At 40.5% G+C, this 27,694-nt stretch overlaps 1 protein-coding gene across 1 annotated transcript in view; it reads right to left on the bottom strand.

The window, feature by feature from the left end:
* LOC127671620 (liver carboxylesterase 1) overlaps positions 1-18,789 on the bottom strand; it is a 31,407-nt gene extending 12,618 nt beyond the window's left edge. The window contains exons 1-10 of the mRNA XM_052166444.1: positions 18,738-18,789; positions 16,218-16,422; positions 14,866-15,010; positions 12,473-12,606; positions 10,275-10,428; positions 8,632-8,736; positions 7,832-7,936; positions 4,873-4,911; positions 2,228-2,368; positions 408-488 (exon numbers count right to left, since the gene is read on the bottom strand). Of these exons, the coding sequence (XP_052022404.1) occupies positions 408-488; positions 2,228-2,368; positions 4,873-4,911; positions 7,832-7,936; positions 8,632-8,736; positions 10,275-10,428; positions 12,473-12,606; positions 14,866-15,010; positions 16,218-16,422; positions 18,738-18,789 (1,161 nt within the window). The remainder of the gene's footprint in view (positions 1-407; positions 489-2,227; positions 2,369-4,872; positions 4,912-7,831; positions 7,937-8,631; positions 8,737-10,274; positions 10,429-12,472; positions 12,607-14,865; positions 15,011-16,217; positions 16,423-18,737) is intronic.
* Positions 18,790-27,694: the final 8,905 nt, after the last annotated feature.

Raw genomic sequence — 27,694 nt, 5'->3', positions numbered from 1 at the left:
AATTTCTCTTTAACTCTATGGGGCCCAGGATACACAGGGACACACAGAAAATGGCAGCCTGTATACCAAAAGAGCAGAATACCCAAAATCTGTAATCAGCATGGTGCTCCATTGGCTATACCTCCTCATAGTAACCTATGTAAATCTTATGCCTCCATCCAATTTGACTTAACTTTCAAAAAATTTTTCCAAGAACTTGTCTGCAGTCACCAGCAGAGAAGGTTGCAAATCACAAAAGTGTGTTTCACAAAAGTGTGTTTCTTTCCAGGATGTGAAAGTAAGAAAGGAAGTAGGGCTGACCCCAACATCTAAGTATTTTTCCAACCATTGACTAAGCCTGTGTTTCTGGGAAAACATACAGACTTCTTTATTTGTCAACCAATTCCCATGATTCCCTCAACACTTACAAGAATGGGATAGGCCTGCCACAGAATGGATGCAGCTGTCTTCCGGTCCAGTTTTCTTTCGGAAAGTGGGAAGCCCAAAAACTGTTAAAGAGATGTTTACAAACAGTCATGAGTTGTGGAGAGGAGGAGCCCAACAGCCAAACAACCAAATCAATACAGCAGGAAACTTCTTCACTGGGTCTGATTGGCATGTGATTTCATGTTTGAAAATAACCAATGTGACAAATGAACAGTACAAGGATGTGTGTGTGTGTGTGTGTGTGTGTGTGTGTGTGTGTGTGTATGTATGTATCATATACAAACAACATACTTTATATTTGTACTAATATATTATAAATTCATACACAGCATACATTGTATACTGTTTGTAATATAGTATATATTGTATATGTATATATTATATACTGTATATAACAATATAATACATATTTATACATATATATTCAAATATAGTCTTTGTAAGGCCAAATTCTATATATGTCTATTAATATGCACTCCAATACAAATGTGTATGCGTGTCTGAGTGTGTGTGTGTGTGTATGTATGTGTGTGTCTGTGTGTGTGTGTGTGTGTGTGTGTGTGTGTAGCACAAGAATGAAATAACATATTGGTCAGTAGAATAACATAGAAATGAGAGTTCAGGACAGAAGACTCAAGCCCCTGCCCACAGTCTCAGGTGACTGAAGAAGCCAAAATCAGCCACATGGCTGTACACTTTTTATGATCTCTGAAGTTCTTTTCTAGCACAACTGTACAACCATCAGTGAGTCCATACCTCATCCAAACTTCTGTAGTCAAAGATTTGATCCTACTCTCCTACAACTTCTAGCAACTAGTGGTTATACCCTAGCACAAAACCAGCTCAGGACACTCAATTGAAGTTATTCAATTTTCCAGCCTGAACTTGGTGATGGGCAGACTAGTCCCAAAACCTTCTCTTGGAGAGTTAGAGAGCTTGCAGTTATGAATCCTTTCTCTATCCTATGAGTTATAGTTTCCTTGACAGTATTATTTTTCCATGACCTGAGAGAAAATTTGCTTGTGACATTTGAAGCCTTTTGGAAATGTAAACATCTGGAGGAGATAATGCTTGATCCTCTTTGTGGCCACTGTGGAGGACAATGGACTCACTTTGGTGAATGTTTGATTGTAGCTTACAACTTCTGCCTGATAAGAGAGCATGAACTGAATTCAATAACCTTGTGATAGACTCATCATTCATATCAGAGATGAGATGATTGAGCTCCCAGCCTTGAAACCTACCTAGATATTGGACCCAACTCAGGTCATGCCTTCTATTTTCCATATTTCTGTCATACTATTAGAAGTAAACTAAAAGTTCCTAATTCAGTTACTCAGTGTCCAACTTGATCTACGACATATTAAAAAGTCTTTCTTGGCTTTCAGAACTAACTCAATGAATTGTCCCTGAATCTCAGCAATGGGGCACCTAAGAGCACTTGTGAAAATCTGTGAGACCTAAAAGTTCAAGTGTAAGGTAGAAGCTCCTGAGCCCTGCCTGACCCCTGCACTCCAGTCCCCTGTCCTTTGTAGATGTCCTCAGTTTTCCTATCTGCATAGATATTATCTACATTCCTGCCAGTCTATGAATTTCAATAATCTCTCAGAAATGTTAGTGTTTGGGAAGAGAGACTAAAATTCCCAGTAGATAGTTGAAATTTCTGAGCAACTACAGAAATGCCCACTCATGGCAATGGGGACATCACTCATGGTCTTTAAGAAAACTGGAAGTAGAAAGAAGACATGGAAGCAGCTGTAGGATTGTGATAGGACATCTATAAAAGAGGCCATATTCTCACCATTGGGATAATCCAGCCAAACTCATGCTTGTTGATGCCCACCATGTAAGGGACAGCATTGAAACTCTTCTCAGCCAGAATCTCTTCTGGTGCCTTTGGAAGCAACACTCCATCAACCACAGTAGGGAGGAAGGGATAGCTCTGGGAAGATGAAAATGTTAACATCTGTGATCATGCTGCACAGGAACAAGCGAGATATGTATACTACCCTTACTAAGGCTTGGGGAACATTATGGAATGGTAGGAAGCACTGGGAGGCAGAGGGAAAGCGTGTGAAACCACCTTCCCCTAGACAACAATTTCTATCAATAATTTATAAGCACGCTGAACACGCACAAGGCAGGCCCTATCAACAGTAAGTCAAGATATGAGAGGGGCTGACAGAGTTCTGCCTTTTAATTCTGCATTATTGACCATTAATAAACTCTGGTAAGGAGGAATCAGTATCTTGTTATATACAAACTGCTGCAGTATTGAAGAGGTAGCTCCAAACCCATGATCACAAAGACCTTTTAAAAACCAACAAAGTATTGTTCTCAAATGTAGCACTAGATAGACCCAAAGCAGAGGATTGTTAGTTTAAGAGAGCAAGCAAGAAGACAAAGTACTTTCTCTTTGAGCTCAAATAGAACCTATTGAAAAATAATTAGTTTTAAGAAGACAGAATTTATCACTCAAGGCAATCAAGTCATGGACTTGATTCTATATCTGGGAAATGTAGGGGAGGGCCAAATCCTCCTCCAACAGGCTGACAATAGAAACTAGGACGTCTGTACAATTACTCCTGCCATAGAAAAACTGCAGTGCAGAGAGGCTGCCATGGTACAACCACTATGAAAATCAATCTGGCTGTTCCTAAGAAAACTGGACATGATACTTCCGGAGAACCCTGCTATACCTCTCCTTGGCATATACCCAGAGGATTCCCCAGCATACAATAAGGACACATGCTCCACTATGTTCATAGCAGCCTTATTCATAATAGCCAGAAGCTGGAAAGAACCCAGATATCCCTCAGTGGAGGAATGGATACAGAAAATGTGGTGTATTTACACAATGGAATACTACTCAGCAATTAAAAACAATGAATTCATGAATTTTTTAGGCAAATGGTTGGAACTGGAAAATATAATCCTAAGTGAGGTGACCCAATCACAAAAGAATACACATGGAATGCAATCATTGATAAGTGGATAGTAATTAGCCCTGAAACTCTGAATACTGAAGATACAATTAGCATATCAAATGATTCCCATGAAGAAGGAAGAAGAGGGCCCTAATCCTGAAAAGGCTTGATCCAGCATTGTAGGGGAGTACCAGGACAGAGAAAAGGGGCGGGGGGGGGGGGAGATAGGAGAATGGATGGAGAGAAGAGGACTTATGGGACGTATGAGGAGGGGGGAACTGGGAAAGGGAAAAGCTTTTGGAATGTTTACACCAGTCAGAATGGCTAAGATTAAAAATTCAGGAGACAGCAGGTGTTGGAGAGGGTGTGGAGAAAGAGGAACACTCCTCCACTGCTGGTGGGGTTGCAAATTGGTACAACCACTCTGGAAATCAGTCTGGCGGTTCCTCAGAAAACTGGGCACCTCACTTCCAGAAGATCCTGCTATACCACTCCTGGGCATATACCCAGAGGATTCCCCACCATGTAATAAGGATACACGCTCTACTATGTTCATAGCAGCCCTATTTATAATTGCCAGATGCTGGAAAGAACCCAGGTATCCCTCAACAGAAGAGTGGATGCAAAAAATGTGGTATATCTACACAATGGAGTACTATTCAGCCATTAGAAACAATGAATTCATGAAATTCTTAGGCAAATGGATGGAGCTAGAGAACATCATACTAAGTGAGGTAACCCAGACTCAAAAGATGAATCATGGTATGCACTCACTAATAAGTGGATATTAACCTAGAAAACTGGAATACCCAAAACATAATCCACACATCAAATGAGGTACAAAAAGAAAGGAGGAGTGGCCCCTTGTTCTGGAAAGACTCAGTGAAGCAGTATTCGGCAAAACCAGAACGGGGAAGTGGGAAGGGGTGGGTGGGAGGACAGGGGAAGAGAAGGGGGCTTACGGGACTTTCGGGGAGTGGGGGGCTAGAAAAGGGGAAATCATTTGAAATGTAAATAAAAAATTATATCGAATAAAAAAAAGAAAAAAAAGAATATAGAAAATAAAAATATATGAAAAAAAGAATTAAATAGTTTCTACAAAAGTGATGTCCTCAGCACTAAGACTAAAGTCTCCCCCTTCAAACCATATCACACCTGTTTCTTCCCAGAGACTTGTGCTTCCTATTGATGGCTCCAGGACTCCTTAGCCATCACAGTCTCCTAAGCATGAAAAATTCTTGCTGTTACAGGGTTGTTTTAAAAGCTGGAAATTTCACTTACAAAGGGATAGGTTCCTCTGAGTGATACCAAGTTGCTGATGGGGAGCATTAGATTGGGAATTGGGTCATCTTACCATTGATTCTTTTAGCTATATGATCCTTACAAGTGATTTCCCCTCTCTGGACCTCAGCAGTGTACACACAAGAACAATACTTTTCTACAAATGAGAATTTTTTTCTCAATAGAAAAACTTACAAGAATTATAAGAACCCATAATTTGGAAAACAAAGGACTTTACCTCTCTGGGGTCTGCAAGAAAATCAACACTTCCAAATTTCTGTGAAAACAAAGGCAGAGAAATTGAAGATAGAGGGAAAAACTTCTTTGTACAAAAGCTTATCCCTTGATCCTGGCCTCAGAGGTATTAGGTTATCTCTCCTGATTCTTCCTTGGTTAAGAGAACCTTATACCTGATCTGTGATGGTTAGCTTTAATTATCAACTTGGAACCACCCAGAACCATCTGGGAAGAGAGTCTTAGTGGGGATAGAGTCTACATTGTGGTGGGCCTGTGGTGCTCTTGTCTATTGGTGAGTATTCTAATTAATTTAATTGGTGTAGAGAGATCCAGACTTCTAAAGGGGAGTATCATTTGCTCGGCAAGTAGTTCTGTATAAGGGGGTATAATTGAGCACAATAAGCAAGGGCATATGGATCCAATCTCTTCTCGCTGTTCTCAGCTGTTAATAAGATATACCAGCTGCTTCAAGCCCCAACTACTCTAACCTCTCCACAATGGGCTACAATGATTTCCATTGATCTTGGTGGTGTCAGTGGTCTGAGTCCAGATGAGAACCCTGTTTGGAGTCTGTTGAGCAGAATAAAAATATGCATTATAACAGAATCTCTAAGCAATTGAAATGTTCTGAAAAGATGCTGTAGGCCATGGCGATACCCAGATTCTCTGAAGATACTTGTGAATTTACCAACTCTATTATTCAATTTTTTGTCCTCTTTTCCCAGCATTCCAAAGTCATACTCTATCTGCTTAGAAGGCATTTTTCCCATAATTCCGTTGACCAATGAGCTATAACTAGGAGTTGCGAGTTAAAACAAACCATTTCCCCCTGAAGCTGGCTTTTTGTTGAGAAAGTTTATCACAGCAACAGAAATGAAACATGGTCATTGTCCTCTGGGAATGGGCACAGGGAAGATCATGATGATGCTGGGATGGTGGCAGCAGAGGGACAGGCTTTGGGATCCATTCAGGGTCATTGGAACTCTGGGAAGAATGCTGAATGTCTATGCCTGTGCTTCTAATCTCACTGGCAACAATACCCTTTGCAAGGTAGTAGAATTAGATCAAGGTGGTGGTAGGGGTCATACAGAGGTCAGGTACAGGAGATAAGGCTACAGTTGGAATGGAATAGCAGAAAGCCTCTCCACCGTTTTCCCCTTCCTTTGATCCTGCCTTATGAAAGCAGGCAACATGCATGATCTGAAGCATCATTTCTCTCAGTATGAGGAGCAGTTAAGGAAGATCCCAGATTCCAACCGCATCTTGCACTCCACTTCTCAGGAACAATTCACTGGGTCTCTTGCCTGGCTTAATGTAGCATTAGGTCTTCCCAGGTGCTGTTTGGGCATTTAACCTCCCCTACAGACTACTTCCATGAAAGTCAAAAATCTTGGTAAAAACCATATTGGTACAACTGCATTTATACTAAACCTATGGCTTAAATTAAGGGGAAAATGCCTTCTAAGCAGATAAGAGTATGACTTTGGAATGTTGGGAAAAGAGGACAGAAAATTGAATAATAGAGTTGGTGAATTCACAAGTACCTTCAGAGAATCTGGGTATTGCCATGGCCTACAGCATCTTTTCAGAACATTTCAATTGCTTAGAGATTCTGTTATAATGCATATTTTTATTTTGCTCAACAGACTCCAAACAGGGTTCTCATCTGGACTCAGAAAACTGACACCACCAAGATCAATGGAAATCATTGTAACCCATGCTTTTCTTTGTTGTAAGGAGTACAGCAATTGTACCACCACACTCTAGCTAGCGGGCCTCATTTGCATATGGGAAGCAATTACTATAGTGCCTCCACTGTAAATTGTGGTCCTATCATCTAAGAGTATGGTATGTGTGTGTGTGCACACTCATGTATATGAGTGCATGTGAATGAATGCTGGGACCAATAGATAATTGTGCATGAACTTCTACAAGATCTTAAATATTGTAGAATGTTCTTGGATATTGGACTCTCTTGGTTTCCTCAAAGTGACTTGCTATTCCTGTGCAAGCTGAGCCCTCCTGTGCCACATGAAGAGTAGCTGAAATGGTTGCCTATTTTCTGGGTATTAGAAAATAGCCCGTCTTAATTCTTCTAACATTTTGATCTCTTTACATAAGCCTGACAAAGGGAATCCTATGCCCACAATGGCTCAGTCCATGGACAAGCAGAAACATTATAGTGCCAGAGAGCTTCTGTGGGGTCCAAGGGAAACCTAAAGACCTCTGTTTTGAAGGTCTATGTAAAGGCATGTAGATGCAGGTTGACTGGATGATGAATGGAGATTATATAGATGAAAATAGAAGAATTAAACATTTTAGATGTACCTCCACTGGATTAGTAAAAAAAACATTAATAGAATTGGTTATGAGGATGAATTGATTGATGGTAGTTGGATGGGGAAATGAATGTTGAGTTGCTTAGCTTCCTTATCTTGACACAGAGTAGAGTCACCTATGATGGGGAAATCTCAGTTGTGAAATTGCCTCCACTACATTGCCCTGTGGCCATGCTTGTAGAGTCTCTTGATTAATGATTGATGTGGCAAAGCCCTGCCCACTGTGGGTGATGCCTTCCTTGGGCAGGTGCTACTAGATTGTATGTGACACTTTTCTTAGAAGCCTGTAGTGCAGGTCCTCGCCCCCTTTGCTATTCTGTTTTGTTGATTATATGTAGAAATGTGGATTATTTTATAACTTTAAATACACCTGGAAGCAAGAATACCATGACATTAAGCTTTGATAAAGCTGGGGAATTATCATGTAAGTTCTTACAAAATATCCATAGTAAGCAGTTTCACATTTTAGGTCTTTCATGTTAAGGAAGCAGTGAGAATCTCAGTTTAGATCACGAGACTGACACTGTTCTGAGAGGTAACAACTATTTCAGAAGACAGTTGAATGAAGCAAGCCCTGGGCCAAGTGCACAGGATGGAGACCACGAGGTTGAGCATACCTACCATTTTCAGCGAGACCTCCAAGAGCTCCTCATCTGTCTTCTGGCGCAGGCAGTGAACCATGGTAGCTGATGTGGTAGTTTTACAGCCAGCAAGAGCAGCAATTTTCTGTAAAAGATCAGGGGTCAAGAGCATATACGTTCCCTCCTTCCATGCATAAAGTGGATCCTAGCCTATGTCTTATTTTTTAAAAACAACAGAGTGTTAATGAAAGTAATCTAAAGGAGCAAGTGGGGGGACTAGGTACTAGAGGGTAACCTCTATTACTGCTCTACCAGAGGTGCAAGCTGGTTACCTAATATCTATGCTTCTGTTACCTTTCTTGATAAAATGGGGACAATGTCAATTCCCAGGACCAGAAAGTGGTGAGGGATATTCTCAATGTAAAATGTCTCTTAAGAGGCTGTTGGAGATTTAAGGTTTAAAGCCCATAATTTCACTGTCTGGTTTTAAGCCTCACCTCTAGCGCTTGCTGTGATAGTCAATCTCTGCTTTGCACTTTCCGTTGCTCATGTATAAGAGTGATGCTTAGACATGACACACATAGGAGGTGATCATGTTTCTCATTTGGTAAAATTTGTGCAGCATGTCTGGATGACTGGATAGCATAGTCAACATGAAATCTTTAACAAGTGTAGAATGCGGTGTGGATGTGGATAATAAATCATCAGACTTTCCTACTGGATCATTCTTATTTCAGGAAGCCCTTGAGCACCTCAGCTGAATATTGCAGCAAGACAGACTGCTAAAGATCCAAGGCATTAGTTTTAAAGGTTCAATAGTTGTTTAAAAGTGATACCTACCTTAGCCAAGGGTCTAGCATCTCTCCCATACAGGCAAGGATTGAAAATGACACTACTCTGAGCAATGGCCCTGTGGAAGAGGTTCTTGGCCAGGGGGCTTAATACCTGGCAAGAGAGAGAAGAAGAGTTTGCATCCAAAGGTGGGATCTGAGAATCATTTGCTCCTTAAGTTTCTGTCCACCTGCTCTGCTGCCATATTATTCAACTGGGGGCCCTGGAGCTCTGGAGACATAAAAGTATCCTGACCTAGCATCTTCCTAGAGCCACCTCTTCCAAAAGACCCTTAGCACAATAGAGACAGCCCCAAACAAAAACCAAACAAAATGAAATGGTAAAAGCCTTTCTCAATAATTAAGCCACCAGCAAGACAATATGGCATTTTTTCATCACAAATTATGGATCAGAATTTATCCCAAGAAAGTGATCATGGAGGCCCATAAAAAAATAAGTGTACTCCTGATATTTATATTACAATCATAAAAAGCCCAAGGTTTCAATTGAGCAAATAATCTTTTATTCTCACTGTGGAATAACATATATATGTGCATTATATATGTACATTACATATAATCAATATAATATAAATATTTACATTTATATTAAAATAAAATAATATACAATAACATAATATAATAAAATAAATACTAACTATTATATAATATATAATATTTATATATAATATAACATATTATATATAATATATAATATAATAATGTGATATAATATAATCAATATAATATAATATTAATATATTATATGTACTTACATAGTAATACTACAGAAGACTTCTTCCTATTTAACAAAATATTTACTGAGTTACTAAATATCCCAGAATGGGCAAGAATTACTTCTTTAGCTTAGGTTTGGCTTGATCTTATGACCTTTAAACCTCAGCTTTCTGAGTGATGGGATTATAAACATCCGTCATTACCCAGCTTCTTGTGGTTTATTTATCTTTCCCCTTTATCTCTACTTTTAAAAGTGTGAATAATTCTTTTAACAATAAAAATATGAACTTAGTGTGTCTGAAAATGCAGTAATAGGGCTGATCCTCTGTTCACCTCTAGAGGGGCTGGAGGGGTCCTAGGAGTCAGTTTCCATAGCTCCCTTCAAAATCCTGTAGTCCTATGCCATATCCCACCATATCAGACAGTCCCAAAGACTTCCACTTTCCTTCCTGGGCATGGAAAAACCATCCAAGGACACCTCTGCCTGTTCTGGGTGCTTGGGTCCCTTCACAGTGAAGATACACCCCCAGGCACCAAACAATCACACTCATGGCCTCTCCTTTTCCTATTTGGAGTTTACCCCCAACACTTTGTAAGAGAAATCAACCCTAATGCCAGTCTGATTAACAAAGAAAAGGAGAATTCAAATAAGTGAGAAGTGGAGAAACGGCATAGCGCAGTATACAACTCGTGTTTGTTATGGCTCATGACATAAAGCTGAGCTCCGAGCTCCCTGGGAGCCAAGGAAAGTTTAATCTTTAGCCATCCACAATCTGATGCGGAGAAAAAAGTAGAGCCAACCTGAATCCAGGTCATGAGAACAAAGGTCCAGAGTGGGACTGCTTGGTATCTAATAGGTTCTACTGGCAGCCACATCCAGAGTAGGCAAGAGATTCTGGTATCAGGAACACTTACAAGAACAGAGACACTTTCACCTCCTGCCGACTCTCCAAAGATGGTCACAGATCCTGGGTTGCCCCCAAAGTTGGCAATGTTGTCCTGGACCCAGCGTAGTGCAGCCACCTGGTCCAAGTGACCCCAGTTGCCCCGGCTGTGTTCATCCTCTGTGCTGAAAGACAACAGTGGATAGAGGTAAAGATGCTGTGTCCTAAGAGATGGAAGGTGTCTTAGTCAGGGTTTCTATTCCTGCACTAACATCATAACCAAGAAGCAAGTTGGAAAGAAAAGGGTTTATTGAGCTTACACTTCCACACTGCTGTTCATCACCAAAGGAAGTCGAGACTGGAACTCAAGCAGGTCAGGAAGCAGGAACTGATGCAGAAGCCATGGAGAGTTGTTACTTACTGGCTTGCTTCCCCTGCCTTGCTCAGCTTGCTTTCTTATAGAACCCAAGACTATCAGCCCAGAGATGGTACCAACCATGAGGAGCCCTCCCCACTTGATCACTAATTGAGAAAATGCCCCACAGCTGGACTTCATTGAGGCATTTCCTTAACTGAAGCTACTTTCTCTGTGATAACTCCAGCCTGTATCAAGTTGATACACAAAACCAGTCAGTACAGAAGATTGGTCTCTCTGTGAGTTCTCTGAAATGAGGTGGGTCCCACATCACTGGTGAGAGTGTTCACCTCCTGCTCATCCCTACAGTGATGTTCTGAGAGAGGTTCTCTACTTATTGTCCAAGAACTGTGTAGTCACGATCCACCATATCCACAACCAGAGTTTAACATGCAATCTCTGTCTACACTTGGCCCTTGCTGTATACCACAGGATGATACCAAAAGATGGAAACAGAATATAATGACAGTGGCAAAATAGAATTGGGTAGAAGGAGGCAGCAGCGAGGCTATGGGGAGGTACTTTAGACTGCATAACAAGGGAAGACATCAGAGAGACAGTGTTACTTACTGGAAACCTGAGTAAACCTGAGTAAATCATGCGTATGTGTTGTGCTAGTTAGTTCTTGTTGCCAGCTTAACACTGCCTAGACTCACCTGAGAAGTGGGAACCTCAACTGATGGGTGGCCGAGATCAGATTGGCCTGTGGCTATGCCTGTGGGATTGTCATGATTAATGGGTGGTATAGGGGAGCCTAGCCCCTGATGGATGACAACATTCCTACTTAGGTGAGTCTGAGCTACATAAGAAAGATAGCTGAGTATGAATCATGTAGAAAGCCGATAGTCAGCATCCCTCCTGGTTTCTGCTTCAGTCCCTGCTACATTTCCTGCTTTGACTTCCCTTGATGATATGCTAGGACCTGGAAGTCTAAGCCAAATAAATCCTATCTTTCCCCAGGTTGCTTTTAGTCAGAGTGTTTTGTCATAACAACAGAAAACAAATCAGGTCATGTGTTTTGTACAATTGAACGGAACTGCAGTTAGGAGGCACAATAGATACAAAGGCCACTGGACCAAGAACAAGAGTATAAGTATAGTAGGTATGAGATGCCATCAGAATAAATACTAAAGGCCTTAGCAAGGACACCTGCGTCTTTATAAATAACACAGAAGCATTGTATAGAGAAACAAAATTACTTAATCTGTCTCACTGAACACTCTGGGCTCTGTAAAGGACAGCTATGGTACCCAAAATCAGTTTATAACTGGAGATAAATATAATATCAAGTTTTCTACTTGGAAATTTGACTAGGGTTTTAACAAGGACTCATACTGATGACCAGGATTTGCATATGGTTTGCCTACCAATGGTTCAGTGTGGGAGTCCTGACCTATGTTGTGTCAACATTTGCCAGTAATAGGATCTGGGAAACTTGTGGCCCAGGAGGTTATTTGGCTCCTTGAGATGTAGCCATAGGATGGAACTAACGTAGTTCTCACGTGACTCTGTTTGTCTCTCATGTAAGTAAGTCTTTACAAAAAGGAGACTGTCTCTTTCCCACTCCTAAGCATTCTGTCTTGCTGTGTGATCTACTTACATGTTCATATCTCCTTTTGTTTTTGCATCATGTCTTAACACACCTCAGAGCTCTCTCCAATGGCTCGTTGATGCATCTGGACTTTTAACATCTCAAACCTAAGCTAAATAAGTTTGAACTCTATATAACATCATTGTCTTGTGCTTTTTGGCTATAGTAACAGAAGCAGACTTATTTCAGGACTGATATCTAGAGAGGAATATTAATATATTACCTGAAGAATCCCCAGATACCCAGGCGATACTGAATGACCACTACAACCACATTTTCATGGGCAGCCAGAGGCAGTCCATCATAGGTAGATGCTCCATCTATCACAAGTCCACCTCCGTGTATCCACACCATCACCTGGACGAGAACATAATCACACAAGGCATAGGTAACAGAATTGCAAAGACTACAGGCGTCATCTAGTTTGGTCACCTGCATCTGGACTTCAGCTCAAGGAGGACTTTACCCAAGGCTGTAAGAGGCAATCGCTCTCCTTTCAAACTCCCTCAGATCAGCTTTAGCAGCCAACACCCCAGTGTTTCTGTCCTCATTCCCATCCTTCAGTGATGGTAAATTTAAAAAACCTTCATGGGAGCACCAAGGAGATCCCATTCTCCCCACAAGTCCATGACCTCATGCCTAGACTGTTGAGGCAACTGAGCATAAAAGCAAGAGACAGCCCTTGAACTGCAACTTCATCTCATACCACTGACACTTCTATGTTGGCTAGTGATTATTTGATGAGGAACCCTGCACCCTGATGGTACCCACTTCTGCAGTGCTCCCTCAGCACTCCTGACTCCTCCCACCCTGCTAAGTCCAGCTTGTTTCTATTTCCTCCATGATGTCTTTACTACTCGGATTAACTTTATTTGAGGACCCACCGCGTACTAAAACTTGACGTGAAAGGACACAAACATTTTCTCTGTGTGTGTGTGTGTGTGTACATACAGAGCAGAGGAGAAATGAGAGTTTACAAGATCCTATTTGTTTAAAAGAAGTCATAATGTGTACTGTGAACCAAGAAGTTTAATAAGCTGAAGAAACAGCCACTATATGGAATTGAGAATAATGCCCACGGCATCATGAAGGAAACCAAAACACTTTGCTGCCTGGAATAAAATGTGGTACTGTGTCTTGAGTGGGCCATGGGGCTCCAGCATTGTTCACTGAGCTCCTAATCCTGGCTGCCCATGGTCACAACACTTGAGTTAGTAGTTGGGACAGGAGACAAATTTAACTCCAGACCCTGAGGCTCTTGGATCTCTGTCTATAAATAGGGGGTCTCCTGGCCTTTAGGCTCCCAGAATCCCTGCACCCTCACCCACACAAGCAGGTTCTATACCCCCTCCAGTAGCCACTAAGCCAATGTCATGTTGTGAAAGCTGGAGCAATCTCACACACACACACACACACACACACACACACACACACACACGAGCAGTTTATAAGACTAGGCTGAGGATATCTAGGCCCTGTAAGGCAGGGAGGGCTGTGTGAGAGTGACTTATGTCCCTGCTTTCCCTGACCTGAAGTATGGCTGTGCTTGGAACACTGAGTACACAAGAAATAGACAAAGAAATCAGAGTTTGAGTGAATGAACATTTGTTCCCTACTTCCTGTGCATTATAAAGCATCCATGGGCCCCAACAGTAGTCCCAAGTTCAAAAATCTCTTCTCCCTACTCCTGCCCATGGAGACTGGCAGGGTTTTGACATTCGAAGTATTACAACCCAGAGATAACTTTTGTCCCAAAGCCCCTTTCCAAACCGCTGGCCTACAAATGGCAGCTTGCCCAGGCTAAGGCCCTTTATTCCTGTGTGAATGCTGAGTCACTGCAGCAGCAGCCTGTGCCAAAGGCAGTTTTTGATCGCAATGACCCACAGTAAAATCCAGCATTATTGACAGAAGGCAAACGTGAGGACTTCTAATTTCCCACAGACTCCTCCCCTCAGAACTTTGTCTCAGGCCAATCAAAGTTATCACTGTTACTATGGGTAGAAAGGTGACACTCCAGCTACCTTTTCTAGTCCTTATCAAAGAGCACAGGTTTAAATATTAAAAGGCCCATGGTCTTGCCCTGGCTACCCACTGCATGTCCTAGGCTTTCTCACCAGAGCCTCAGTTTCACCTTATGTAAACTATCTCATAGTCTGTATAATTTCTGAGTGCACACATGCATTTGCATGTATGTGTGTGTGTGTGTGTGTGTGTGTGTGTGTGTGTGAGAGAGAGAGAGAGAGAGAGAGAGAGAGAGAGAGAGAGAGAGAGAGAGAGTGTATTTCAGCTTAAGTTTGTTGAAGTTATGTCTTAGCTGCTCTGGAATCAGGTTGTCACTCCAGTAACTAAAACTTGAGGTTACTGCCATTGTTAGTATAAAAGAGTTTGGAAGGTTATGATTTGTTTCTCAGATTCAAGCAGCTGCCACCAAAAGTCTGATACACTGGGACAGACAGGCGGAAAAGTTTGCTTTTCCGGTGGTTAACAGGCCTTGAACCCCTACTTAAGCCCTGGACTTTGCAGACCCTACCTCCAGCTGCCTTTGTTCCTTTCCAGCAGTACACAAGATACAGATAACCGTACCCACAAGTCTAAACCAGAAGTCCCCACGCTTACAGGCAACCTGCTGTTCTTTGTTAAGTCCGCAGGAGTGTAAATATTGAGGTAGAGACAGTCCTCGGAAAACTTGTGCGGAATGGTCTTTTTTCTGTTGGTGAAGAGCTCAGCGATCGTCTGTGCTGACTCTGGGTTTTGGTAGCACCTGGGAAGGAGAGAGAATACCTGAATTTCCACCAGATTGTCTGCTGCTCAACCCACCAGGTTTGAACTTGGTAATGGAGTTGGTATCAGTGTATAAGGGGGTCTACGTGTTTCCTGGAGGAAACTTTGAGTTCTCTAATGCCTTCTAACTCTGCAGAGAAAGGCTTAGTGCCTTTCTTCTTCCTAGAGTCTTTGGATACCCTAAACCTAGGAGAGAAGAACTCAAATGCTGGCCTGTCCTTTAATACAGGATCCCCTGCATGGCCAGGACAGATGTATGTCCAAGCCTCTTCTGGTCATTTTATAGTACAGGCTGATATGGTACTCCATCAGAAGAATATGTCCTTATCCTTGAGATATTTTCATCAACCAATGGCACAACTTCTAAAGGCAAACACGCACATTGCATAGGTCAGGGATTGTGTTTTTTAAGGGAGCTTTGGAAAACTACATATTAGTTCTGCTTCACCCACTAATAAGTTGGGTCACTTTGGGTAAATTATTTTCTTATACTGAAACTCAAAATGCCAGGCCTGCTAAGATTCTACCTTTTCCACAACCGAAAATTACTGATGGATGCCCTGATAGGAGAACTTAATGGTCCAATGCAGAGAGAAACAGAGGGCAATTATCAAGTCCTTTGAGTGTTCAAGAATTTACTTTTAATAAGCCAAGGTACTTTAAAGACCACATCAACCCCAGACAGCTATTATCACCCTCATTTTATAGAATAAGAATCTGAGGCACAAATTTTAGACAACTTCCCCCAATGACAGTTAGTCAGTATGGTGGCTTAAATAAGAATGACTTCCATAGGTCATTGCATTTGGATAATTGGTGCCCATTTGGTAAAACTGTTTGGGAGGTGTGGCCTTGTTGGAGGAGGTGTGTCTCTTGAGGTAGGCTTGAGGTTTCAAAAATGCATAGCATTCCAAGTTAACTCCCCTACTTCTGCTCCATGGTTGTTGTTCTAAGATGTGAGCTCTCAGCTGCTGCTCAAGCACCATGCCTGCTAGAGTGCTACCATGCCCCTTGACATGATGGTCATGGACTCATCCTCTGAAACTGTAAGTCCCCATTCAACTCTTTCTCCTATAATTGCCTTGGTTATGCTGTCTACACAGCAACAGAAAGGCACCTAAAACAGTCAGGAAGTTGATGCTTAATTTATAAGAACAAGGTCCCCAAACAGGGTCCTAGTGGCTTACAAAGGAGGGTAGGAAGTGGTGTTCTTCACGAAGCTCCAGGGCTCTGCAGGTTGTGGTGGAGTAAACCTCAGAGATCCAAGAGGGGGCTTGGCAAAGGGGACTCCCAGGAAGACGGCCACAGGCTGTTTGAATCCTTCCAAGCTGACATACTTCCCCAGAACTTTGCCCTGAACAGTGTTCACCACAGGTGGTGAGGAGGGGTGTCCTGTTTGACAAGAGAAAATGAGGATAGAGCAGAAGGGAAAGGTTAGACCTGGATTCCAGGTAGGTTTTGTCACTTTGTAGGCATGTGAGCTTAACTAAGTTACCTCAACCCTCTAGGTTATGGCTTTTTTTCATGTAGAATGAAGGAAATTTTCTTCCTGTATCAGAGGATGATGGAATGAGAAAATTGGAACTGGATGTAAGAAATTAACCAGTCAAAGCAGTTGCAAACAAAAAGCCCATTGTGAACAAACATATCATTTGCATTCTCTCTTAGACACCACTGAAGACATTTGTCCACATCCCAATGTACTAGATGACACAATGAGCAACAGTGGCCCTATCCTTGGGAGGATGACCTCATAAGAAGGACTGCAGACGCACTTCGTTCAGGTAATAAAGAGGTTGTGACTCAGGAGAAGGATAAGAAGGAGATACAGAAATGAGAAGGAATGAAGCCATGTGGTTAGTGTCATTATTGAGAACATCAGACTTAGAGCAGAGCAGGAAGATGACAAGATGGAGAATAAACAAAGACTAAACATGGAGCACAGAAGGCTAGAGACAGCACAACGCAGGGCATTTCTGAGAAAAGAAAACGGCATATGAATACTACCAGGTCAGTCGAAGGGAAGAGATAATAATTGTGTGTTATTGGGTATGTGTAAAGAAGGACACTGAATGGCCAAGGGTTTTTATGTAGTGGACAAATAAACACAACAAATAGTTATGGGATCATGAAGGTTCTAGAAGTGTCATGTCATAACTTTAAGCATGCTCATCCATAGGGAGAGAATTGGGCATCTGACCTTCCCATAACCACTGGCTCTGCTCCATTCTTGCTCTGCGGAGTCCTTCCTTCATCTTCCCACAGCTTCTCATTTGTTCTCTGTCTGCCTGCTGTGGATCTCTAACTTAAGATATGTTTGATTTGTGATGTTTTTCCTTCAAAGTCAATGATTTAACAATGCAACAACCCCATCATAATTTTGAGAGTGTCTGTTATCCAGAGTAACTAATAACCATTTTATAAAAAAATCATGCCCAGGCATTGGTTTACTAAGGGGAAAAAAACTATGCTTATTTTCTTATTCTCATTGCTTTTAGATCACCAGAACCAATGAGATATCTTTCCTATGATGTATACATGTCGAAATGTCCATAGGTAACAGAACTGCTATTTCATGTGGTTTCCAGGATTCTATGCTACAAAGACTCTTCTATAATTAGAGGAAAGAGTTACACAATGATCTGGAGATGTATATGAGGAATTTATAGATCCAGCCTCTAAATCTTCAAATCTCCTGAAATTATCCCAACTAGACAAGGCTACACCACTTTCCCCTGCCTCCCCTCTTCTTTTGAGGATAAACTATGACAAAAACCCTTGATATCAGCTTCCATTCCGCCTCAGCTTGCTTTCTTTATTCTTTTTTTTCTGTACTTTTGGTTCTTTTTTTTTCTTTTTTCTTTTTGGTTTTCTTTTCTTTTCTTTTCTTTTCTTTTTTTAAATTTTATTCGATATATTTTTATTTACATTTCAAATGATTTCCCCTTTTCTGGTCTCCCACTCCCCGAAAATCACATAAGTCCCCTTCCCTTCCCCTGTTCTCCCACCTACCCCTTCCCACTTCCCTGTTCTGGTTTTGCCCTATACTGCTACACTGAGTCTTTCCAGAACCAGGGGCCACTCCTCTGTTCTTCTTGTACCTCATTTGATGTGGGGATTATGTTTTGGGTATTCCAGTTTTCCAGGCTAATATCCACTTATTAGTGAGTGCATTCCATGATTGATCTTTTGAGACTGGGTTACCTCACTTAGTATGATGTTCTCCAGCTCCATCCATTTGCCTAAAAATTTCAGCTTTCTAAATAACCCAGTGCATCTCCCTCGGCCCTATTTCATTGATATGCCCCGCCCCTTTTCAGGGAATTCTCAGTAAGAAATTATTTTTTCAGTGTCCAACAGCTCTTGGATAATTCTACATGTCAAACTTTCTATGGATATACTCTACTTTAAATCACCTTTTTTTCAATATCTCCCCTAGAGCAGCAAGAATTCAGAGTGTTACAAAGAAAATCATTTCACACTGAATTGCAACCAAATGGGGAAGAAGCAGGCACTGCAAAGTTAAATTCCTCACTCAAGGACATAAAAGCCCAAAGCACTCAGCTTAGAGTTGCTCGTGTATTCTGTCCATGTCTGGAGGACAAATACCTTTAAGAAATGGGATCTGTTTTTAATTTCCCTGAATGCATCTGCATTCATCAAGGCTCAGGAAAAAGAATTTCAAATGTGCACCCGGAAGTACTCACCCAGACTCAAGCCAGCAGTGAGAGAGATCAGACCCAAAGCATAGAGCCACATCATGGAAGAATTAGTAGCTCTGGGGTCCAGTGGGGTGTCTAGTGTTGGAGATAATGCACTGATCCTGCCCCACAACTATAAACCCTTGCCTGAAATCCTGCCCACTCAGCCAATTTGCATAAAATAACCAGATGAAAATCCCTGACCAAGAGCCCTCTAGGCGCCTAATGGCCACACCCTCCTAGAGTTTACACACACTCTGTTTTCTATTTGAACAGCCATTGGTCAACTCTCAGATAACAGAGGTCCATAAACTACCCAAGGACTTCTTACATAATGTTCCTCCCTTTGGAATTCAAACCTCAGTGTTCTGTGAGCCTCCCAAAGGCAGAGATTAGCACAGCAGGCAAATGCCTTCAGGCAGGGAAAAGCTTTCATTGGGGCATCTCCAGTAAAAAATGGAAAATTTTAGAACAAATAAAAACCTCCAAACATCCCAGCTCCAAGATTTGGATACATCTCTTGGCATCTCTGGGATTGTGTTTCCTCATGATTGGTCTTTACTCTATCCATGGTCTCCTGATTCTGCCCTTACAATACTGTCAAGTATCCTGCCTACTTCTTCTCTACTCTATGGTCAGAGAGATCACTGCTTTAAAGAACAGGAGTTTGGAGACAAAGTCTCCCAACAGTAGATATCCTTCCATAGTCTAATCATCTGCCTATTCATTATCTGTTTATTCTTCAACTATTAACCACGATGTCTAGCATTTTCTTCTACAGGAAAGAAATCAGGAACAGAAACCTACAGGCCTATGACCCCCTGCCCCCAGATATCTGCAAATGTAGTTCTCTTCAGTGAGACTAAACTCCCCATACCCATGCAACCAAGACAATGTATACAACATCACTTTCTAATGTAGCTATGTGTTTAGGCTTCTGTCCTGCCTAAGGGTCTACAGTATCTTCTTTAAAATCATTCATAGGTGGTATCATGGCACTTTCATAAATATGCCTTACATCTTTTTCCTTTTTTTCCGTTATCCTCCTACTTTGTCCTAGCATACCTTTTTGCTTATCCCCATTCTCCTCCGAGCTAGCTAACCTCTGAGCTTTTGTGTCACGTAGGTTTTTGACCTAGACCAGCAAATCATTCCTGAATGACAGAGTTCTGAGAAAGAAAGTTCAGGGTGTCAGAGTTAAGGAGATAGAAAAGGTGGACTTAAGATGTCTTACACAAGCAGTGTCTTATGCCAAGCAAATTTATTAAGAAATACAGCATCTTGTATACTATTCCTGGGAAAGAAATCAAACAGAGCCAGCAGAAACTATCATACGATGGGATGAAGTCAGCAGGAAGTTAATCAAGAAATGTTGCAAAAAAGAAATACAGGGTATCTAAAGAGTTTGATAGACCAAGCACAGAGTGGCCTTGGGACTGATAATCATAGCACGATATAGAGGAACAAATTAAATTCCCAGGATCAGAAGTCACAGCTCCTCCAAGGTGTTGGATCCAAGCCATTAATGCCTCTACTAAGCAAATCCTTGGTTTTAGATAAGTAACTGTGTTCCTTCTCCTACATCAGGAAAAAGCTCTCAAGGCCCTGGGTTCAGGCTATTACTGGCTCTGCCAAACTTGTTCCTGGTTAAGAGAAAGAGCCTTGTTCCTTCTCTATACACCAGGACTTCAGAGAAAGCCTTGAATCAGAGGACCCTTCAAGATTTTCTGATTTCACCTCTCCAAGGATATTTTCCTCATTTATAATAGTCCCATCTCTACTGTTACTGTCCTCTCCCTTCTTTTCCCCTCTCCTGCTCCCCCCTCTCTTACACACACACACACACACACATACACACTTCTAGATCCCGCATATGAAAATAACATGTATACTATAGAGTCTGGGGCCCAGCAGCCCTCTCAAAAGAGAGAAATCCATTTTCTGTTATGGTAGTATTTTCTGCTGAGTTTCAGGTGAAGACAGATTAATTTGTTCTAAATGTCTTTATTTCCTTGGCTTTAAGAACTAAGCTGCTTAAAAACAAAGAGGCAACTAAGGAAAGTTATGAGCATGGAACCAGGCTAAACCTGGGTAAGGGCACAACAGTTGGCTATCCAATACCAAATGGTCAGCCCTGAAAGCATGTGTGTACTAGTAACTTGGTTTTAGGTAAGTAACTGTGTTCCTTTACAGCAGGCTGTATTTATGCATTTATGTATAGGCATATATGTATATACATATATGTATGTAACAATTAATGAAAAATATAGTTCATGAATTTGAAAGACAGAAAGGAGGGGTATATGGAAAAGTTTAGAAGACTGGTTCTCAAACTTCTAGATTCTGTGGCCATTTAATACAGTTCCTCCAGTTGTGGTGACTCCAGGCATCAAATTATTTTTGTTGCTACTTCACAACTGGAGTATGGCTACTGTTATAAATCCCAATATAAATATTGAATATGCAGAATATGATATGTGACCCCTGTGAAAGGATCATTCAACCCCCAAACAGGTCACAACCCACAGTTTGAGAATTGCTGGCTGGCTTAGAGGGAGGAAAGGAAAGGGGGAAGGTATTGCATTACAATTTCAAAAATTAGAAATATTACAAAAAAAAAGAACAAACAACAAAAGAACAAAAAATAAGGTTTTCTGCAATAGAAATAAAGTACTATTTTATGATGAAGAAATATGTTTTATGCTGTTGATAGGAAATCAGATGTGACCATGAAATGCCATGCTCTATTTTATTTTCCATGCTTTGCATCATTGATGGTGAGATGGGGATATAGCTCATTTGGACAGTGACTATACAAACAAAAACCCATAGGACATGAGTTTTAGAGCATAAGGGTATAACATAAAAGTGGACTGGACTTTGCCCTATACAACGTCCTGTGAAAACACTGAGAGCGTGAATAACATTTAAAATAGACAGAACCAACATAGGACTGCAGTAAGCATGTCGATTCAGAAAATCTCAGCATAGATAAAGATTCAACAAGAAATTGAGATTATAGAATAATCTATAGATGTTGGAAATAAATAGATCAAGCAGAAGAAAGGAATATATAAGGAATGGAAGAAAACTCAAGGAAATATATCTAGAGAGAAATAAAGGAAAATTAAAAATGAATGCAAACTTCAGGATACCTGGGACATGATCAAGATACAAAATCTGTGAAGTTATAGACTAGGAACAGGGATTCCAAATGAACACATAGAAAAGCCATTTAATGAAAATAATTACAATTATGTTAAATTTTTCAAATTTAGAATAAGATATGAACACAAAATTACTTGAGGCGTTTAGAACTCCTAACATCTGTGGTAAGAACTCCTCCACATCTCAACATAGGTCAACCATTGAGGACTACAGAACATAGGGGGATTGTTAAAAGCCTACAAAAGAACAGTATCTATTTACTTAACAAGCCAAACTCATCAGAATTACACCATCACTCGTAACAGGAACCCTGGACTTAAAACAAGCAAACAGGCAAACAAACAAGAAACAAACAAACAAACAAATAAATAAATAAATAAATAAATAAACTTCAGATGATATAATCTCAGCTTTAAAGCAAATAATTACTACTTACATTTGCCAAGTTAGCTTTCAAAATTGGTGGAAACCCAAAGACCTTCCATGACAAACACAAAGTTAAATTATGAGAATTCTGACAACACTGAAGATACTTTGAGCTGTGCTATACACAGGGGAAGAACAAGACAGTCACAAACAACATAGAAACCCAGGAAAAAGTGAACTTTGTGAGAGGAATAGATAAATAACTGTGAACCAAGAAAGACTCAAGTATGTTCAACTTGGTAAGCCAACAAGATCCTATGGCAAATAAGACAGAAGGTAAAAAACAGTGTTCAAACCCAATGAGAAAACAGCCAACTATGTTACAAATATACAGAGGCATTGGAAGAGGACAGTGGGTGTACTGGCTAGTTTTGTGTGTCAACTTGACACAGAGAAAGGAGCTTCAGTTGGGGAAGTGCCTCCATGAGATCCAGCTGTGGGGCATTTTCTCAATTAGTGATCAAGTGGGGAGGGCCCCTTAGGGCCCCTTGTGGGTGGTACCACTTTTGGGCTGGTGCTCTTGGGTTCTATAAGAGAGCAGGCTGAGCAAGCCAGGGGAAGCAAGTCAGTAAGAAACATCCCTTCATGGCCTCTGCATCAGCTCCTGCTTCCTGACCTGCTTGAGTTCCAGTCCCGACTTCCTTTAGTGATGAACTGCAACGTGGAAGTGTAAGCTCAATAAACTCTTTCTTCCCCAACTTGCTTCTTTGTCATGATGTTTGTGCAGGAATAGAAACCCTAACTAAGACAGTGGGAAAATGATTTACCAAGCAAGGAAACAAGGAGAGTTACCATTGCTGTGTAGGACAAAGTAAGCCCCGAGCCAAAATTAATCAGAAGAGACAAAGATGGTTTCTACATGTGATTAAAGGCACAATATGCAAAGATGATATAACAGTAGTAATTACTTGCCTAAATGCTGGTAGACCAAGTTTTATAAACCAAACATCACTGGCTGTAAGGTATAGACAGGTCTACATACAAATACAGTGTTTCATTTCAATACTCTATTCTTATCAACAGATAGATCATAGATATAACAATAAAACAACAACAACAAAATCATCATCATCATTTTCATCATCATCATCATCATCAATCATTTGCCAAAAGCTCTCTCGGTTAAACCACCACAAATAAAATGATTTATCAGGAACCTGCCATGTCCCATTCAACAACTACACAATACATATTCTTCTCTGTAGCCCATGGGACTTTTTCCCAAATGGATCACATTCTAGGTTATAAAGCCATTCTTAACAAACACAAAATAATTCAAGTAAATTCTTGTATATAATCAACTCATAATGAGATAAAATTAAAAACCAATGGGAAAAGAATCTAGAAAAATGTACAGATATGAGGGTGACTGTGGCCTCATAGAATGAGTTTGGCAGTGTTCCTTCTCTTTCTATTTTGTGGGATAGTTTGCAGAGTATTAGTATTAGCTATTCTTTGAAAGACTGGTAGAATTCTGCTCTTATGTGGCCCTGGGATTTTTCTTTTTTCTTTTTCTTTTTTCTTTTTTTTTGGGGGGGCGGGGTTGGGAGATTTTAATGACTGCTTCTATTTCTTTAGGGTCTGTAGGATTATTTAAATTGTTTACTTAACCTTAATTTAACTTTAGAAAGTGGTATCTATCAAGAAAATCATCTATTCAGCTTAGATTTTTCAATTTTGTGGAATACAGTCTTTTGAAGTAAGATATATTGATTCTTCGTGTAGCAAAGTAGGACTTCTTGTGGGAGAAGGGGGACCCCAACACATTCATAAAACCTTCAACCCAAAATGTGTCCTGCCTTCATGATATGCTGGGATAAAGAGGAAGCAGGGATTGAGGGAATGGCCAACCAATGACTGGTCCAACTTGAGACACATCCCATGGGAGAGAGCTAACTTATGATACTATTAATGATACTCTGTTATGCTTACAAATGGGAGCCTAGCATAAATGTCTTCTGAGAGACTTCATCCAGCCACTAATAGAAAGAGATGCAGAGACCCATAGCCAAACATTAGGAGGAGGTTGGAGAGTCTTATAGAAGGATTCTGGGAAACAGAGAGTTCAAGATCATCACCACAAGAATACCTACAGAGTCAACTAATCTGGCCCCATGGGGTCTCACAGAGATTGAACCAAAAACCAAAGAACATTCACGGGCTGGACCTAGGCCTCCTACACATATGAAGCAAATTTGCAGCTTGATCTTCATGTGAGTCCCCTAACAATTGGAGTTAGGGGCTTTCTCTGACTCTGGTGTATGCCTAACTTTGGATCCCATTCCCCTAGTTGGGCTGCCTTGTCTGGCCTCAGTTGGAGAGGATATACCTAGTCCTGCTGCAACTTCATGTGCCAGGACAGGGTAGTACCTATGGGAGTCTCCTCCTGAGGAGAGGAGGAGGGAAGATGGAGAGAGTGGGAGTAGGGAACTGGTAAGAGAGTAGGCAAGGGACTGTGAATAAATGAATAATTAAATAATTAAAATGCATAAAGATTGAACTATATACACTCCTGTGTGTTTATTGAAAAATTTCTTCTCCCCTAATTCCTCCCAGATCCTTCCCACATCCAGATCAAATTCTATGACCTTTTTTCTATCTTTTTACAAAATAAAAGAAGAAAGAAAATAAACCTACAAAAAAATACCCACAAAAAATAAAACACAAACACACACACACACACACACACACACACACACACACACAATCCATTCTTAAAAATAAAAGACATTATATCTTTATTATGACACAATGAAACACGTTATACATTAACTCATTTTAAGGTTAAAATCATTTTATGTACAACTTCAGAGAAACAACTGTTCATACAACTCAAACATAAAAACTGGTTGTATTTCAAATGTCCACTGAGTTATCTGATAAATTGGAAAATATTTTCTCTGTAAAAATGTATTCAATGTATACTGAATAATAGCCAAGTTATATACATAATACTGGATCTAGAAGAAACCTTATCATCATTCATTCAAAGACCTAGGTTTGACTTAAAATTAAATAGTGAGCAGGGTGTGGTGGTGCACCCTTTTAATCCGTGGGCTTGAGAGTTAGAGGAATGTGGCTCTCTGGGTTTAAAGGTAGCCTAGTCTACATAATGAGTTTTAGGACAGCCAGAGCTGCACAGAGAAACCCTAAAGCAAAATAAAATGATGTGTGTAAATGATATTCCTATTCATCTTCTCCCCTCCTGTTTCGTATATGATAGAGCATTGTCCTACAGACTAATCAATAATCATCATAGGTTTTAACTCTTCCTTCTGAAGGCACAATCAGCATAGCGTGAACTTCCATTTGATTGATATGCTATGAATTCCTATCCTGATAATGAAATGTTTCATTGTTACTAAAGGATGCCCAGTAAAGAGATCAGAATGAAAAAATTAGATTTCTAGAGTCACATGATAATAAAAAATTATGCTGTAAGCAAACCTTGAGATACCGAAATGCATTTTTGAGGAAAAATGTATAAAGTGCCTACATTGAAAGTTATAAAACAGAAAGCAAATAAATAATGTAGTGGTACATCTAAAGAGCTAAGAAAAATAAGACTAAACCAAACAATGTTAATTGATTGAAATTACACCTTTCTTTTGCTTTGGTTTTTGTGTTTTGTTTTGTTTTAAGAAAGAGAAGTATTATGAAGTTGGGTGGGTAAGGAGAAGAGATCTGAGTGCCATTGATCAAAATATACTGTATAACATTTTTATTTAAAAACTATTACTAAAAAATAAAAGAGTAAAGATCAGGATAAAAATTAATGTAGACTAGAAGATCACAATAAAAAGAAGAATTTGCCTTTCATAAGTTAAATAGGAGGAAAGGAGACCATTCAAGCTAATAACAAGAAACAGAAAGGAGGCATCACAACAGCTCCCTGGCATGTTCATGGGCATTAGAGAAGACTTCAAAAAGTTACGTTCCAATAGATTGGAAAACCTTGAAGAGATGTATAAGTTTATAGTGACACGAGATTCGCCAAAGTAGGTCAAAAAGATGTGAACACTTCTAAATTGATCGTGGAACTGAGGTAGCAAAGAGACTGTCACAAGAGATCAGGTCCTGGCAGATTTGCTGCAGAATGCTGTCAAACTTCTTAAATGAGAGCTGGCACAAGACTCCAAAAACCATTCAATTGAACTGAAAGGAATGGATTCTGTAAAACCTCTTACAAAATAGAAACCTCCAACAGAGATCATCTTCTTGCAATGAAGAGTAATCAGCACAAAGACTCAGGACTGGGACATATGTAGAGGGAGAAACTCCGGAGCACTGAGCCCTAAGGTGGATGTCTCCATCACACACCCTGCCTCGAGAGTTAGGGAGCTACATGCAAGAAGTGAAAAGATTGTAAGACCCAGAGATAGTAGACATTCTTCTCACTGCACTGCGTGGACATAGCTGATACTGCTCACTCTAGTGCATCATAGGAGATGCTATGGGGTCTTCACCACGGGAGACTCTGGCTTAATCACATGCTTTCCCGTAGCTGGTTTAAAATGGAAGTGATCATTCCCTTCTTTGTGTGTCATAGTCACAGACTGGTTTTCTGTGACATGTAACATTTAGCAGTTTTGTTTGAGGTTTTCTTTTCCTCAAGAGAAAAACTGGATCTCAAGGCAGATTCCCAGTCATTCACTGAACTTATGTTTGTGGTAGGTTCACAGAGACAGAAACAGAGGGACCATGGGCTCCCAAAGAAGTGGCCTAGGGCTCTCTTTTTCTTAAACTTTCTATGTCTCTGCAGAAAATACCCTCATCATTGTATGAAGTGTTTTTGATGGTTATTCTAAATCTTTATTTTTTTATTTGTAATGAAACATTTAATGTTAAACATAATGGATAGAAAATTAGAAACAAGTATTCATGTTTAAATATAGACATATTATTATTTAGTTTATGTTCTGGTGTGCATCTGTGCATGCATGCATATGTACATATGTGCTAGAGAAATGAAAAAATGGAATACAAGATGTGAGCTGTGAGTGAGGCTTGGGTCCTTCTGACATCTTGGAAGACTTTGAGACATCTCTAAGTCTTCCAGTTCTGAGTCTTGGCTGTTGCCTTTCTAGAATGTTTCTGTGGGGATGATTCCTAGAGATTGCTATGATGTCTCCTCAACCCTCAACCTTAGACCTACTCTTCACAGAAAGTTCCCCCAGCTTGATGCTTAATGTCCAATCGCTTAAAAGCAGCACCAAAAGTGGCTGATAGAGCACTAACAGGGTTTCAAACATAGGGAGGTGCTCCTAAATATTAAAAATATGAACTTCTCACTGACATTGTTCTTCCTTAAGAATAGAGATGGCTCATAGTCTCCACCCAGGACATTTTCTTACCATTCTCTCTGAGTT

This window comes from Apodemus sylvaticus, chromosome 21, assembly GCF_947179515.1.
Source record: "Apodemus sylvaticus chromosome 21, mApoSyl1.1, whole genome shotgun sequence".
NCBI classification, from domain to species: Eukaryota; Metazoa; Chordata; class Mammalia; order Rodentia; family Muridae; genus Apodemus; species Apodemus sylvaticus.
This window is presented reverse-complemented; position numbering and strand designations above follow the sequence as displayed.